Source organism: Vigna unguiculata, chromosome 4, assembly GCF_004118075.2.
Source record: "Vigna unguiculata cultivar IT97K-499-35 chromosome 4, ASM411807v1, whole genome shotgun sequence".
NCBI lineage: Eukaryota > Viridiplantae > Streptophyta > Magnoliopsida > Fabales > Fabaceae > Vigna > Vigna unguiculata.
The window spans coordinates 36,823,099-36,838,451 of record NC_040282.1 but is presented as its reverse complement, the minus strand read 5'-3'; the positions used below and the strand labels follow the sequence as shown (position 1 = coordinate 36,838,451).

The 15,353-nt window shown below is 28.6% G+C and overlaps 2 protein-coding genes across 2 annotated transcripts; one reads left to right on the top strand and one right to left on the bottom strand.

Annotated features, from left to right (window-relative positions):
• Window positions 1-4,464: 4,464 nt before the first annotated feature.
• Window positions 4,465-7,942, bottom strand: LOC114181149 (silicon efflux transporter LSI2-like). Its single transcript, XM_028067509.1, has 4 exons — window positions 7,694-7,942; window positions 5,391-6,647; window positions 5,071-5,260; window positions 4,465-4,933 (listed from the first exon to the last, which is right to left on the bottom strand). Exons 2-4 carry the CDS (start codon window positions 6,546-6,548, stop codon window positions 4,671-4,673), a joined length of 1,611 nt encoding a protein of 536 aa, XP_027923310.1. The 5' UTR covers window positions 6,549-6,647; window positions 7,694-7,942; the 3' UTR covers window positions 4,465-4,670.
• A 4,423-nt stretch (window positions 7,943-12,365) lies between these two features.
• Window positions 12,366-15,008, top strand: LOC114180857 (cation/H(+) antiporter 15-like). The gene is made up of 3 exons (XM_028067149.1): window positions 12,366-12,557; window positions 12,669-13,676; window positions 13,773-15,008. Exons 1-3 carry the CDS (start codon window positions 12,366-12,368, stop codon window positions 15,006-15,008), a joined length of 2,436 nt encoding a protein of 811 aa, XP_027922950.1.
• The last annotated feature ends 345 nt before the right edge of the window (window positions 15,009-15,353 follow it).

Sequence of the window (15,353 nt, the reverse complement as noted above, 5' to 3'; positions counted from 1 at the left end):
GTCTCATGTGTTGATTACAATCTTTTAACAAATAATATTTCACTTAGTTGAAACTACGAAGTATTAGACTTCATTTGTTCATTTTGAAAAATAAAAGAAACATATTTGTACACAATTATTGATATTAACTATTTTCTAAAAACATGCTAAATATATTATCTTTTAAAAAAAGTATAAAATTGAAAATAAATAAAATACTATAGTGTGATTAGATTTGAAATGTATGTATGGAGAGTTAAGAATGCAATGAATACTTACCTTATCAATGAGTTAATACTTTCCGATGCCGAATTTGAGAAAAATGAAATATAACAAAAATATTACAAATATATTCATGTTTTTGTATTTTATAGAAATATATCATCTTAATTTTGATGCATATGAATAAAATATTAAATAATTTTATATTAATATAAAATTTTGTAAACATAATCTATAAAAATTTAAATATGAGGAAAACTTTATATTTTAAGAAAATAAAAGTAATGCAGTGCTTACATAAATTTTTAGAATATCAATAATTTATATTTAACATGTTTTCATCGATATGATTGTTTATAATTACATATTATTGAGATATGAAATCTTGAAATTAAGTTTGAATATTATTTGGATCGGATTGGATTAACATCAATGTGGTTAATTTAGTATATGCTAAATTTAATATTCTAAAATTTATATCGAATAAATTTAGTTGGATATAAATTATTTGAGTTGTGAATTAATTTGAAGTTATTGTTGTATAATTTTAGTTTATGCCGAGCCAACTTTTTTTTAAAAGAAATACTTGTATTTTCGTTTTGAATAAATGATATAGATATACCAAATCTTTAGTTAAAAAAAAAAAATAACATGTGTGATTGTAATAATTATTTTTATAATAAACTACAACTTTATATAATTTATTACTAAATTTTAACAAAAAAATATTATACAAAAGGTAAAATTTAAAATACATCTATGAATTTATGTAATGCTATTCACTTACTCAAGTCAGTCTAACCGTTTCCTTCCTTTTCAGCGAAAGCACCTGAGGTTCATTAGGGAAATGCAACACCAATGAGACTTGAACCTAACTACATAAGACATTGACACTACTCATAACTAGAAATTCTTGTAAGTATTTCTTACGAAAAATTTCTCAAAACAAGATGCTATCCTGTAAGTATTTCTTACGAAAAATTTCTCAAAACAAGATTAGCATGAAATATAAGTTTTTTTAGTAGTGACTCTCAACCCAAAATCTTAAGACAATGGATTTATGGGTCTTCATTCTTATATAGTACTCCACTTTTTCATTTCTACCCAACGTGGGACTTAAACTCATACTTGAATTTTCAAACATATTTATATATGTAAGTTATAATTTATATATTAAAAATGTTGTCGATGATTTCTTTATGTTTGTCTAACATAGGTAAAGAAAATAATTTATTTAAAATTTTGTAGCTTTGTTTGAAATCTTTACTTTTATTTTAATAGATTAAAATATATTTCATCTATTAAAATGTTCTTTTAAATTTTTTGGATTTGAAATGAAAAATATTTTTATATTTTACTTGAATCTTTAAGCATTTGAATTTCATATTGTTTTAATGGATTAAGTTACTTAAATTTAACACATTAATGATTTTAATAAATTAAGGATTTTAATGAGCTAAAAATATATTTGAATGGATTAAAATATTTAAACAAAGACATTAAACTCACAACTATATAAGTAAAGGTAAGTTATTTCAAGCAATCTTTATATTATAAATTTAAAAAAGTTTTACATTTTTCCTAAATCTTTGAGATAAGTTTTTGTCGGTGAGAAAATTGGTAAGGTTATAAATAATGAGGTCAATGATATTTGTGCCAAGAATCCGAGGTTTTACTTGGTGTGATGTGAAAAGTAATCCATGGGTAAAGTTGAAAAAAAAAAAGTTGTACTATAGACAATGTTGAAATAATGAGAATGCTCTTAATTTCTAGTATTCAATTGTTGTTGGAGAAATTTGTGTACTATTGAATAAATATAATTAAATTCAGGTTGGATTTGTATTGTTGTTTTGAATTTAATCATCATAAACTTTAAGTTATTTAAATAATTTTAGCCATCTGTTACTCCAGAGATTCTTTATATTCATGTAGATATCTATATAATACGTTGTTTATACTAATATCCTTTGTTGAAATTGAAATAAGGAAAAACAAGTTCTGAAAAGATTGTGGTAGTTGATTTTTTACTTATAATAACAACATTACCATTATTGACTTATAAAGATTGGAAAAAAATTTAGTGGCTAGTATAAATGAGTACATCAATGCTAATTTTATTAACTATTTATATCCTTTTATACGTTCTTATTCTTATGTATTTCCTAACATAAATCTTCTTTGTTACTAAAAGTAAGTTTACTGAATTTATTTATATTTGGTACAATAGGGTATGGACATTACTTTTACTTCAACCATTTTTTATAGTTATATGGTCACTCACTCCGAACTATCATGATTGTGATTTTATATATATGATATTTGTATTATAAATATAAGACATTTGACTTTTACCCAAAAACTTTAAGACAATGATGTTATGAGACTTTATTTTTATATAGTGTTTAACTTTGTTTATTCTATCCGATGTGAGACTTTGACTCACCTTGTATTATTTCCAACAACTAATATTCTTTAAGTTTAATTTTTTTATCATCTTATACAATGAATTTTAGTTTTTTTTGTTAATTTTATTGCATGAATGATCAAATATGGAAGAAAATTAGCAATATTCATGAATTTTTCCTTTCATTGTTCTTTAATGTAATTAAATTTATTTATTATTAATCTCTTTATTGAATTAAGGACTATTTATTATTATCCTTCTTTCATTTTAATATTCGTGTTGTTCTAATTTTATGATTTTACAATTTCAAAAGTAAGTAGTAGATTATTTTGAGCAGCAAAGGAGAATCAACTATTTTGATTCTTAAGGATAAGTTAAATATAATTAATCATTAATAAAACAATTTTTTAGACTATTTTAGTTTCACTAGTTCTAGAGAGATTGGTAGCAAACAAAGAGACTTAAGTTCTTTTAATAAATTGATATTTGAATAATTTTGTAGGTTAATGATAACATAATCAAGATTGACTAATAAAATCTATAAGAATTAATTGTCTTTTGAAAAGTATAATGAAGTTGGATCCCTTAACTATCTTATTCATTTGATTCATCCTCTAGGGTGTTATGCAAGCAATGTTCCATGCTCACTACATGATGATGATACAATCTCTTACATTATGTTTGCTTCCAATTCAATTGAGGTGTCAAATGTGCTTACAATTTGTGTCAATGTGTTCCTTAGATTTCTCACACAATCATGCTAAGTCATTCCATTGATTTTGGATGCAAAACTAAAAAAAAAAAGAATTTTACTTTCCCTTACAAAGCAATTATGATGTTTCTTTTCATAAATTTTATAATTGAAATCAAATACTTCATATATATATATATATATATATATATATATATGTATATATATATATATATATATATGATTATGGTATTAGGAGTTTGATTGCAAAAAGAGACACAAAATGATATGAAGAATTAAAGATATGCAAATTGAAATAAAGAATTAAGCAATGAGGGAAGGCACAATAACATTAAATTTGAAAATAAGGTAAAGGGAGATGTATGTGCTTGCTCCCACGTGCCATGCTCCCACATTACATAACCATGCACGTGTCTTCTTCATATATTCATATTCAAATCACTTGCCATTACAACTATGAACACAAAAACTCTTTCTATACATTCCCAAGTACTTCTTAGGAGTTGCATTAGATTGAATAAACTAAATAATATTTCAAGTTGGAGTTTTGTAAAAGGAAATAAATGTGGTTATGAACAACATGTTTGGACCTCAAGATTTCTAGTATTGTGTATCTTAAGATTAATCAACATGTTCATATTATAATCTTAATCTTAAAACCATTTATCCAAAAACATTAGAGATATTTTTAGAATAATTTGATTATCACTCTATTTTGTAGATTTTATCTCTTATTTAACGAGTTATACTTTAATAAAAATTTGTTAAAAAGATTGAGATAGAAAATAGGATGTTAATGTTTCTTTTTTTGTCTTTTTTGGTTGCTTTTTCTATTCACTCTTATAATTTTCTTTGGACAAATGTTCATTAATTACATAAACTTTTATTCTGTTCATTGTATTTGGAAAAGTCATCAAACATTCGACAATTCACAGATAGAGAATGGACATGTTTATATCCAAGAGATCCACACACCACTATTTCCTTTGATCTCTCAAAATATGTGGAAAAACAACCACCAAACCTTTGATGAGAAGCTTTCAGATCATGGCAACACAAGGGACATAAAGTTGCAAAAGGGTAGCATGTGATGTGAGTGCACTAACTTAGAGAAAGTTAAGCAACTAAAGAAATATAACACTCCACATAAAATAAAAACTCACATTTTATTATTCAGAGAATTCCCAACAAACTTTTTTGCTAGGATCATCATGGTCATGCATTTATTTGATGATATAAATGATAAAGAAAAAAATAGAGAAATCCTTTGTTTATGTACATGTACACAACCTTAAGATGTGTTACAATGAACCTAACTTGTTTGTGTAAATGTCTCATTCAGTAATTCTTTTATCATCTTATGAGGGTCAATCCAATAGCAGTGACTATGAGAGTTGAAGGAAGACCAAATTTGAGATGGGTCCAAAAAGTTAATGTGTATCCAATATTTGGTGCTCTACGAGCTTGTTCACACACAACCAAGTTTGCAGCTGATCCTAACAGTGAAAAGTTTCCTGCTATGGTGCTCACCCAAGCTAGGACTAGCCATGCCTTCTTCTCATCTGCTTTGGAAATTGCAGCAGCTGAGGCTGCAACTCTTGCTCCAAGCAACAGAACTGTAAAACATAGATAGAATGTTTTGGTTCATCAGATGAAAATGCTCTTAGCAGAGATGAATATGAATCTAGTTTTGGTCGTTTTTTGTGTTCTAAAGACAAGAAGAAAAATTGTTTTGGCAAGTGTATGTGCTTACCAGTTGGTACATTTGAAGCCAAATTTGATAGGACAAGTATAACTACAGCAAGTACAGCTATTCCAGTAGCATGATCTATTCTGGAATAAGGTTCCATTAAGTCCCACAGAGCACTTGGAATTCCAGTTTTCTTGAAGCCATCTACTGTTATAAACATTCCACAGAAGAATATCAAAAGGGAATAAGAGACCTGTTTGTTCCAAGAAGAAAAATCACTGTGAGAGATTGTCCAAAGTTCAACTGGCACAAGAATAACAATAGCTAGGGTTTCAAAAGGAAGAGAGATAAAATGAGATTATGTTCTATGATATAAGTTTTACCTTGTCTATGCTAGGCCCTGCATCTTTGAAATCAAGCACCACCAAAATTATTGCAGCTGCAATTGCAGCCCATGCCATATTCACACCAAGAAGCATTGCAATCAACATCATCAATGTGATTGCATAAACACAAGATTTCCACAGTATCCTTTTCCATTTTATGCTCAAATAGTCCTCCTTTCCTTCTGAAGAGTGCATAATACGTGCTTCTTTAGGTCTATCCACTACTATTGCAACATCTTTTGAAGGATTAGTGTCATTGGTCCCGTCCTTAGGTGCATTTGTGGTTGTTGTGGAATCCTTTGAGTTTGTGCTACTAACACCCATCTGAACTTCACTTAAACTTGGCACTGTTTGGTTTGTCATAGTGTGAACTTGAGAAGAGTTCTGAAGATTATTAGTTGGTTCTGAACTGTCACTGCATTCTTCAGAATTAAATGATGCACAATGAGTCATTATGGCTGGAGAAAACTGATGAGACATAATCTCCTCTTCTGCTACTTCTGAAATTGGATCCTCTTCATCCTTGTGAATAGTTAGTACCCTCCAATATATGACTATAAGAATTACAACATTCACCACAAGTCCTACAAGCATAGCTGGAAGAATGCCAGTTAGAAAACTCCCAAATGATATTTTGCCTTGAATAGCTATAACCAGATTCTGGGGGTTCCCAATTGGGGTTGCTGAGGACCCAATATTAGCACTTGAAGCAAGTGCAAGAAGGAAAGGGTAAGGTGGGAGGTTATGCTGCCTTGCAATTTTCAACACAAATTCAGTCAGCACAACACAAGAGGTGTCATTGGTGAAAAAAGCACTTGAAATAGCAGAAATCAGACAGATTCTACAAAGTAAGTCTTTTGGTCCTCTACTTTTCCATGACAGCAACTTCCCCAAGTACTTGAACAGGTCTGCTCTTTCAAGAAAAACAGTCACTACCATTGTGCCAAAAAGAAGACCAAGAATTGGAATATCAATTGCAGCAAAAGCTTGATCTGGAGTCAGAACTTGGAATATGACCATAAGCATTGCACCCAGAAGGGACCCTGCAGTTCTCCCAATAGGTAGAAAAGGCACACATGGGAAAACTGCTAGAACCCAGAACACTGCAAAGGCTACTGAACCAAGGACAACTTTTGGAGGAGGAGCCAGTGCCATTCTTGTGCTTAAACAAGCAACACTTCCCAAATTTCCAAACAAATATTCAAACTTTCACCTTTCAGGTCAACACAATACAAGGTTGTCTTGTAGAATTTCCTGAACATCGAAAGCCAATTGGTTAGTAACTTACTGAGACTACATGAAAATCCAACCTTTAAATAACACTCCATTACTATTCAATCTAACACTTCATGACATGAATTAAGTAAATAATTATTTTTGAAGATTAACGATCAAACAGGTAGAGTGCATATTTTTTACGGTATTTGACAGAGCACCACTGCAGTACTATGCTGTAAATAAACTTGAGTTAGATCAGACATTGGAATTCCATGCTATAAAACATGACAACAGTGTTGTAAGATAAAATCGCATGAATTTCAAAGCCCAGAATAAAAGTTAAAAGGAGTAGTTATGTAAAAAACAACTTAGGACAAAAATCATAATAAGCTGTAATAAAAAGAAATGGTTAGCCAACCAACAATCCAATACCAATAAAAGATGTTTCAAGTCTTTGTCAATACCACGTGTAAGTATCTTACTGGGAGAAATGGTGTTTTTTTCTTTGCCAACAAAAATGAGCTAATTGGTACCATATTTGTACTGTCGAAACCTCATCCAAGATGCACTTGACTTTGAGAACCGTATCCACTTTTTCCTTTTTTTAAGGGCTAGCTGTCCGAAGTCAAGGCCTCAAATACTAGTATTTGCTTGCATCATGTTATGAAGTACCGACACAGTAAACATGGAGCAAAGTACATCTCTACATGCTAGAAAAATCGAACAACAAAAAGAGTTTCATTGAACCCTAGAAATGCATCAAAGAACACATAAATGGACTGTTCAACGTCTTCTAAAAACAAAGTTTTTATCTTTCTTCTGAGTTAAAACCACCCCTAAAAGCCAGAATTTGAAACCACTCAGTAGTACATGTTTTTGGTTTAAACTTACAAAGGTATTCATTTTTCCAATGTATATAAAATGAGAAAGAAAGATTTCCCACATCTGATATACAAGTATCTTCTACCTCTTTCAGCTTTAATCCATAACCATATTGATCCAATGAACAGCAAAGACATATAACACAGCAGTTAAATCAAGCCAAAACATTCATCACACACTTTACATCATATTCTTATTACCTTATTGATAACTTGAAGGCTCCATGTAAAACTATGAACTCTGAGTCTTTCTTCTGAACTGGATTGAGAAAAAGTATATTCTGTCAGGAAAATTGCAACAGAGCTGAAAACTAGAGTTCACAATGATGAGAAAGATGAAGCTCTTGCTTTGTCATATATACATGAACACTTAAAGGATGAGTCATAAGCGGCAACTGAGTCCAGTTGGCTAAAAGTGACACTTTGTTTACATGCACAGTCTGGAGTATACAAGTCGTAAGAGGCAACTTATGTTCTATCACGTGTGGTTCATGATAGAGAAACTATCTTCTTCATTTTAAACAAATCCTATATAACTGGAATAAAAACTAAGTTACTGTGATATTTCAACTGCTATATTCTTGCATAAAAATTTAAACTTTGATTACCCATTGTAATTTTTAACCTGATAAAAAAACCTGTGTTAAAAAAGCTTTACCATGATGCTTAATTAGTTACATCTTCCAACAGGATAGAAGGAAGAAAAGAGACAACTTCGTACGACAGCTTGATGAGGGGACCCTCTAACACTCTGGGGTGTGTGTATGTGCAAAAAAGTCGTATGAGGCAACTTCAAACATAGCTTCAAATCATTGTTGTGGGGCACATTCATTATTAGAGAATTGATTTTTCGTATTGCATTTTCAATAAATTTTACTATATGAAATTATGAGGGTACTTAGTATGTTATTTATAAATATCCAAAGCGGACTTCATAATTATTTTTTTATATATTTTTTAATAATAATAATAATAACCGTGTTTTATTTTAGTAATTTTCTTTTTTAAATTCGGTGATCAAAATAAAGATAATATCAATAATTATTAAAGAATTGGTTAACATTTGACTTTATATATTTTTACTTTTATCTAAACCTATAAAATTAAAGTTATTTTTAAAAAGGTTAAGTTTTTAAAATTTAAATTTTGGTGCAATTTATTTAAATTTGTATTGTATTAATATTTTAATAAAAAATTTATTTGATTTGTATATTAAGTACTTTAAAATATATATATATATATATATATATATATATATATATATATATATATATATATATATATATATATATATATATATATATATATATATATCCCCACAAGTAACAAATAATGAGATGAAGATAATATCTCATAACTAATAAATGCAAATTTTATAATTTTTAATAAAGTTAAATATACTTTTAGTTTTTAACTGGAAAATTAAAATTAGTCTACGTTCAAAATTTTAATACATTTTAATCTTTATATTTTAAAAGTAAATAGATATAATTATTTTAGTCTAATTAATTATGTTAAATTTTATTTACATATTAAAAATATTGAATATAGTTATTTTAATCTAATTAAATTATTATGTTTTTAAATCATTTTGTGCTAATAATTAAATTATTTGTCATTTGATATATTTTTATTTCAATATCAGTCGACACGTATAACAAAATTTAACATAATTAATTGAACTAAAATAATTATATTTATTTATTTTTAAAAGTTAAAATTAAAATATATTAAAGTTTTAAATACAAATTTTATAGCTTCAAGACTAAAATTATATTTATATTTAATTTCTTTTAATAGGAAAAAATGTCTTGTTCATAGAAGTTGTTTGAAAGTGGTTGTCCAAAATGTGTTTATCGAATTAAAGGTATGGAAAACAATTTTAATTGAAATTAGAGTGCTTCTGTTGTCTTCTTCTTCCTCTGTTTCCTGTCTCAGAAGATAAGGCTTCTGTCGCATTCCTGGGAGGTTTCTGGACACGTAGATTCTTTTTTTCTTTAATTAAACTATTTTTATTGGAGAATTAAAATTTCATATTTTGAAGTATTAAGACTTTTTTGAAACACCCACGTACGGGACACGTATGAGAAGCGTACCCGTATTAATATGGACATACGTAGACATGTTAAATATTTCAATACTCTTTGAATTTTATTGTAGAAATGTATTTTATATAATAAAACATCATCAATTGTATATAAAATATAATTATATGAATTTCAATCATAGTGTAAAGTTTGAATACACCTTAGTTAAGTAGAAGGATATATATAATCACATTGGGGTTATAAAAGATATTTATTTATCAAATATAGTTAGTGAATCTTATATTTAGTTAATCACACGATAATGTGGTACCAGTGTTGTGTTTGTGCGCTTTTGGGGCAGATTAACTAGTACTAATAAATGTGAATAAATTAATAAAAATATATAACAATTTCTTTTATCTAAAATCTTAAAATAATAAATTTATAATGAAACAATAAAAGAAGTAAAGAGACAAAAATATGGAGGTGCTATAATAGTTTGTTAAGAAAATGTGAAAATACCTAAAATCTATCTGTGATTAAAAAAAATCAATTTAAAGCTATGTAAAAAACATTAATACCCCACACCACATCGTCTCTAAAATTAAATTACTTTTAATATAATACTTAAATAAAATCGTCTTTCCAGCTTACTAAGTTATTTCAAGAAATGTATTAACTAAAAAAATATTTATTATTATTATCTAAATAGTGTCCCTTCTTAAAATATTAATTTTTATGGTTGACAATTTTTAGTTTTGAATTACTAAATTCGACTTCAACAAGTAGATAATATAAAAAATATTTTATAATTTTCAAGATAAGCAATGTTTATGAAAAAAATGTTTGAGTCGGTAAATATATAATTCTTTATGCAATGATTTCTACATTTTTCTATGCAATGTGGAAAATTAGTATTATATAATTCTTTATGAAAAAACATTTAGAGTCGGTAAATATATTTTTAGTTTTGAAACTTTTTTAATTAATATTAACATCACAAGTTTGTCACAACTTATATGTTGTCAACTTTGTTAGATGATCAAACATGAAAAACTTCTAAAGGAGTTGTTTTTCAATTTTATTTAAACTTTTTTTTCCAGAAAGTACTTAACTTTATTTGTTTTTGTAAATCATTCATCATTTTAGAATTTATTACTAAAGAGTATCTCCTATTTATTTTTGTAAATCATTCATCATTTTAGAATTTATTACTAAAAGTATCTCCAATAATTTTGTACACTAACTACAAATAAAATAAATGTGATAAAAAATTTGTCAAAGTCTATACTCCAAAATATAACATGAGAATTGATTGAATCAATTATTTATATTCCAAAAATAACATTATGAATTCACTAAAAAAAATTACTGACTAATAACCAAGTTTAGTGATAAAAAATAATTAATTACTATAATAATCAATTTATATCTTAATCTAAAAACTAAAAATTATCGATAACTAAAATAGTTTTAAAAAATATAATTGGTTTCTAAATTGGTAATTAATTTCTATTATGAATTGATTTCTAAATTAGTCACTAACATTAGCTACCAAAATAATTGATATTTAAATTAATTTCTAATTAACTAGTTTATAAATTAGTATATATATATATGGTCATAAAATTAGTTGCGATTTAATAGTTTTATTGTAATGATCAAATATGAAAATTGATATCCAATTCACCTTTAACTAAAATTCTCTAACCTAATTCTTTAGCAACAATTACATAAAAAATAATTTTATATATTGTTGTACTAAAATTATTCAATAATTCTTGGTTGAATAAAGTTAACTTAAAATCTATAATTGGATGGGAAATACATTACACTTTTTGATATGTTTACTCATATACATCAAAATTAACATAGTATATTTCTATAAAATACAAAAACATTAATATATTTGTAATGTTTTTATTATATTTATTTTTCTCAAGTTCGACACCGAAAGTATCTACTCATTGATAGAATAAAAATTCATTGCACTCATAACTCTCTCTATACATGCATTTCAAATCTAATCATACTATGACATTTTATTTATTCCAAAGTTTATACTCTTTTTAAAAATCATATATTTAACATGTATTTGAAAAATAGTTAAAATCAATACATTGTGTTCAAATATGTTTATTCTTTTTCCAAAAATGAGCAAACAAAATCTAATACTTCACAACTTCAACTAAGTGAAAATATCACTTTTTAAAGGATTCTAATAAACACATGAGACTATTGCAAGTCCTATGTAATAGTTGACTTGAAATAGTGACATTGTTGGGTGGAAAAATTTAACGAAAATCAAGTCCGTATATTTTAGTTTTATTTTTCAACATGAAAAAGGCATGTTATTGTCTTTGTATGAACGAGAGGTTGCATGCTAGTTTTAAAATTGATTTAATTAGTTTTTTTTCCGGTAAAAACAAAAACTAAAAACAAATTCTCACGTGTTCTTTTATATTAAGGAAGATATATAACCATATAAGCTATCAATAGGAAAATAAAATGAACCCATTTTCTCTAACAATGATAATTGATTTTTAATAACAAAATATTAAATTGAGATATTTAAAATAATAATGCAGTTATCTAACTATAGAAAAGTTTAACTATTTGTTGCGTCAAACAAAAAATGACACTAACTATAAGATATGATAAATGAGTGACACCGTAAATAGATATGTATAGGTGGAATCTATGTTGTCGATGATGTATTCTGTTGTTACATACCAATAATGTTTTTTAATCTAAGGTTCTTTGAGTAAAAGAAAAATCATGGATGAAAGAACCATAGTAGAAGAAACATAAAGACTAAGTGTATCAAATACAAAATCGAAAGAACAATGACGGACACAATACCTGCATGTTACAACGTATCTATAGTTAATCCTAATCAATTTTGGAAAACCGATAAAGTTTTGAAAACAGAGCTCCCTATTCTGGCATTTCAAATTGCTTTTGTTGCTGTGTTATCTCGTCTCTTTTCCATAATCTACAAACCTCTGCATCAAACTCGTCTCATTTCACAAATCTCTGTAAGTAGATAAATCTCAATGTTGTTTTGTTTATGAAACTTATCTCAAAATTTCTTATATGTGTCATTCTAACAATGTAATGTGTGGGAATTCTAAATTATAATTACCTAGGTTGGTTTTCTACTGACACCGCCATTACTTGGAAGATTCACGACAATTTTTGAGTTCATTTTTCCGGTAAATGGGGTCGTCAATGTCGAGGTCCTTTCTCACATTGGTCTCATTTATTATGCATTCCTTAGTGGATTGGAGATGAACTTAAATACCATTCTAAATGTGAACAAGAAGGCTGCAAGCATCGCAATTGCTGGGATCGTTTTTCCCATACTCGTTGCACCATGCTTATATGCTTTGTTTCGAAACGTTTATGGACATGTTATGATGTTTCCCCTTGAGGAAAGTACAAGTAATGCTTATATGATTTGGACTTTAATTCTCACTGTTACAGGTTTTCCTGTGGTAGCACACACACTTTCTGAGCTTAAGCTCCTTTATACTGGTCTTGGTAAAGCAGCTTTAACAGCAGCCATGATTGGTGACACCTATGGTTGGATTCTTTTCACTTTATTTGTTCCATTTTCAATTAATGGTAAAGGAGCTATCTACACTGTGTTATCCACGATAACATTCGTTGTTGTGTGCATCTTTGTGGTACGTCCACTCATTCAATGGTTTATTGATCACAAAGAAGACAAAGATGAATGGAGTGATAACCAATTGCTCTTTATTTTCATGGGGGTTTTAGCCTGTTCATGTATTTCAGATTTTCTTGGTGCACATGCCATTGTTGGGGCTTTTGTTTTTGGATTAATTTTACCACATGGGAAATTTGCTGAACTGGTCATGTCCATTTCAGATGATTTTGTTAGCGGCTTTTTAGTACCTCTCTTCTTTACTGGAACTGGGATGAGACTTATGTTGATCGCAATTTTCTCCCAAGAAAGTTGGCCCTTTACAATTGTGATTATACTCTTGTTGTGTGCTCTAAAGATTTTAAGCACTTTATTTGTCACATTTTTCTTCGGTATGCGTATTCGAGATGGTTTGAGCTTGGGCTTGATTTTGAATAATAAAGGCACCATGGCATTAATAATGTTGAACATTGCTTGGGATAGAGCGGTATTGATCTATTTAAAATGTTGTATTCAATTGTTTTATTTTCTTAGATATACAATTGTAGTCTAATTCATAAGTTTTTGTTATGTGTTGTTGCAGATATTTTCTATACCTACCTATGCTGTTATAACTTCCGCTGTTCTATTGATGACTATAGTTGTGTCTCCCATCATCAATGTCGTCTACAAACCAAGACAAATATTTGAACAGAACAAGCTAAAGACCATACAAAAACTAAGAATTGATGCAGAGCTCCGATTTATAGCATGTGTTCATAATACTCGCCAAGCTGCAAGCATGATTAGCATAATTGAATGTTTTAATGCCACGAGAGTTTCCCCTGTGCATGTTTTTGCCTTGTACCTTGTCGAACTTACTGGACGTGCTGCTGCCCTAGTTGCTGCACATATAGGGAAGCATAGGAGCCAACTCGGAGAACAAAACCTGACCAGGTCACAAGAAGAGTTAGAAAGCATTCAAAACACATTTGATGCACTTGGAGAGGCATATGATGCAGTTAGAGTTGAGACCTTAAATGTGGTGTCAGCATATACAACTATTCATGAGGACATATACCACTCAGCAGATGAGAACCGCACAAGCTTAATCCTTCTTCCATTTCACAAACAATTAAGTTTAGAAGGTACTCTAGAAGTAACCAATGTTTCATACAAAGATATAAACCAAAATGTAATGCACGGTGCTCCCTGCTCCGTGGGAATATTTGTTGATCGTGATTTTGGGTTAGTTCCAAAAATGAACCTTCATATTTGTGTGATCTTTGTTGGGGGCCCTGATGACCGTGAAGCCTTGGCTATTGCATGGAGGATGGCAGGACGTTCAGGAACACAACTTTCAGTGGTTCGAATTCTTCTGTTGGGTGACGCAGCAAAAGTAGATGCTTCAATTCATGATGAAGCACAAGGGATATTAACTGCAGTAATAGATACAGACAGGCAAAAGGAGTTAGATGAAGAGTATATAAGCACATTCAGACTTACAGCGGTTAACAATAGCGAGTCAATATCCTACTCAGAGATTGATGTTCATGGTGGTGAAAATATTCCTACAGTCCTCAATGAGATAGACAAATTTGGTTATGATATTTACATAGTTGGTCAAGGAAATTGTAGGAACTCTAAGGTCTTCTCAAATTTGATGGAGTGGTGTGATTGCTTAGAACTTGGAGTTATAGGAGACATTTTGGTGTCAAATAATTTTGGTTCACGCTCGTCTGTGCTAGTTGTTCAACAATATGGATATGGAGGAATGGTTTTTGAAAATAATCTTAACCAGAAGGCCACTAACAAAAGCACGATTGAGTCTCTTGTTTGAAGACAAAATAAACATGAAGGTTTGCAATGAAGCACAAGGATTTACAAGAAAATGTTTTCTCAGCTTGATGTATATCAATTTACAGTATATAAGTGCCTGCAAACCTTACTTGATAAACTAGTTTTGTAAGACTGAATTAGACTAAAAATTCACTTATTAGAAAATGTGATTATTTGTTCAATATCATATAATTTCTTCTGTTTTTAATTTTAGTTTTGTTTTGTTATCATTTTATATTCATCAATAAAACTAATAAATGAACAAATTTCACATTTCTTATATTTCTTAACCACTTTTTGAATACTAATTTTTATTATTTTTTAAAATCCAATTTTTCTTACCAAT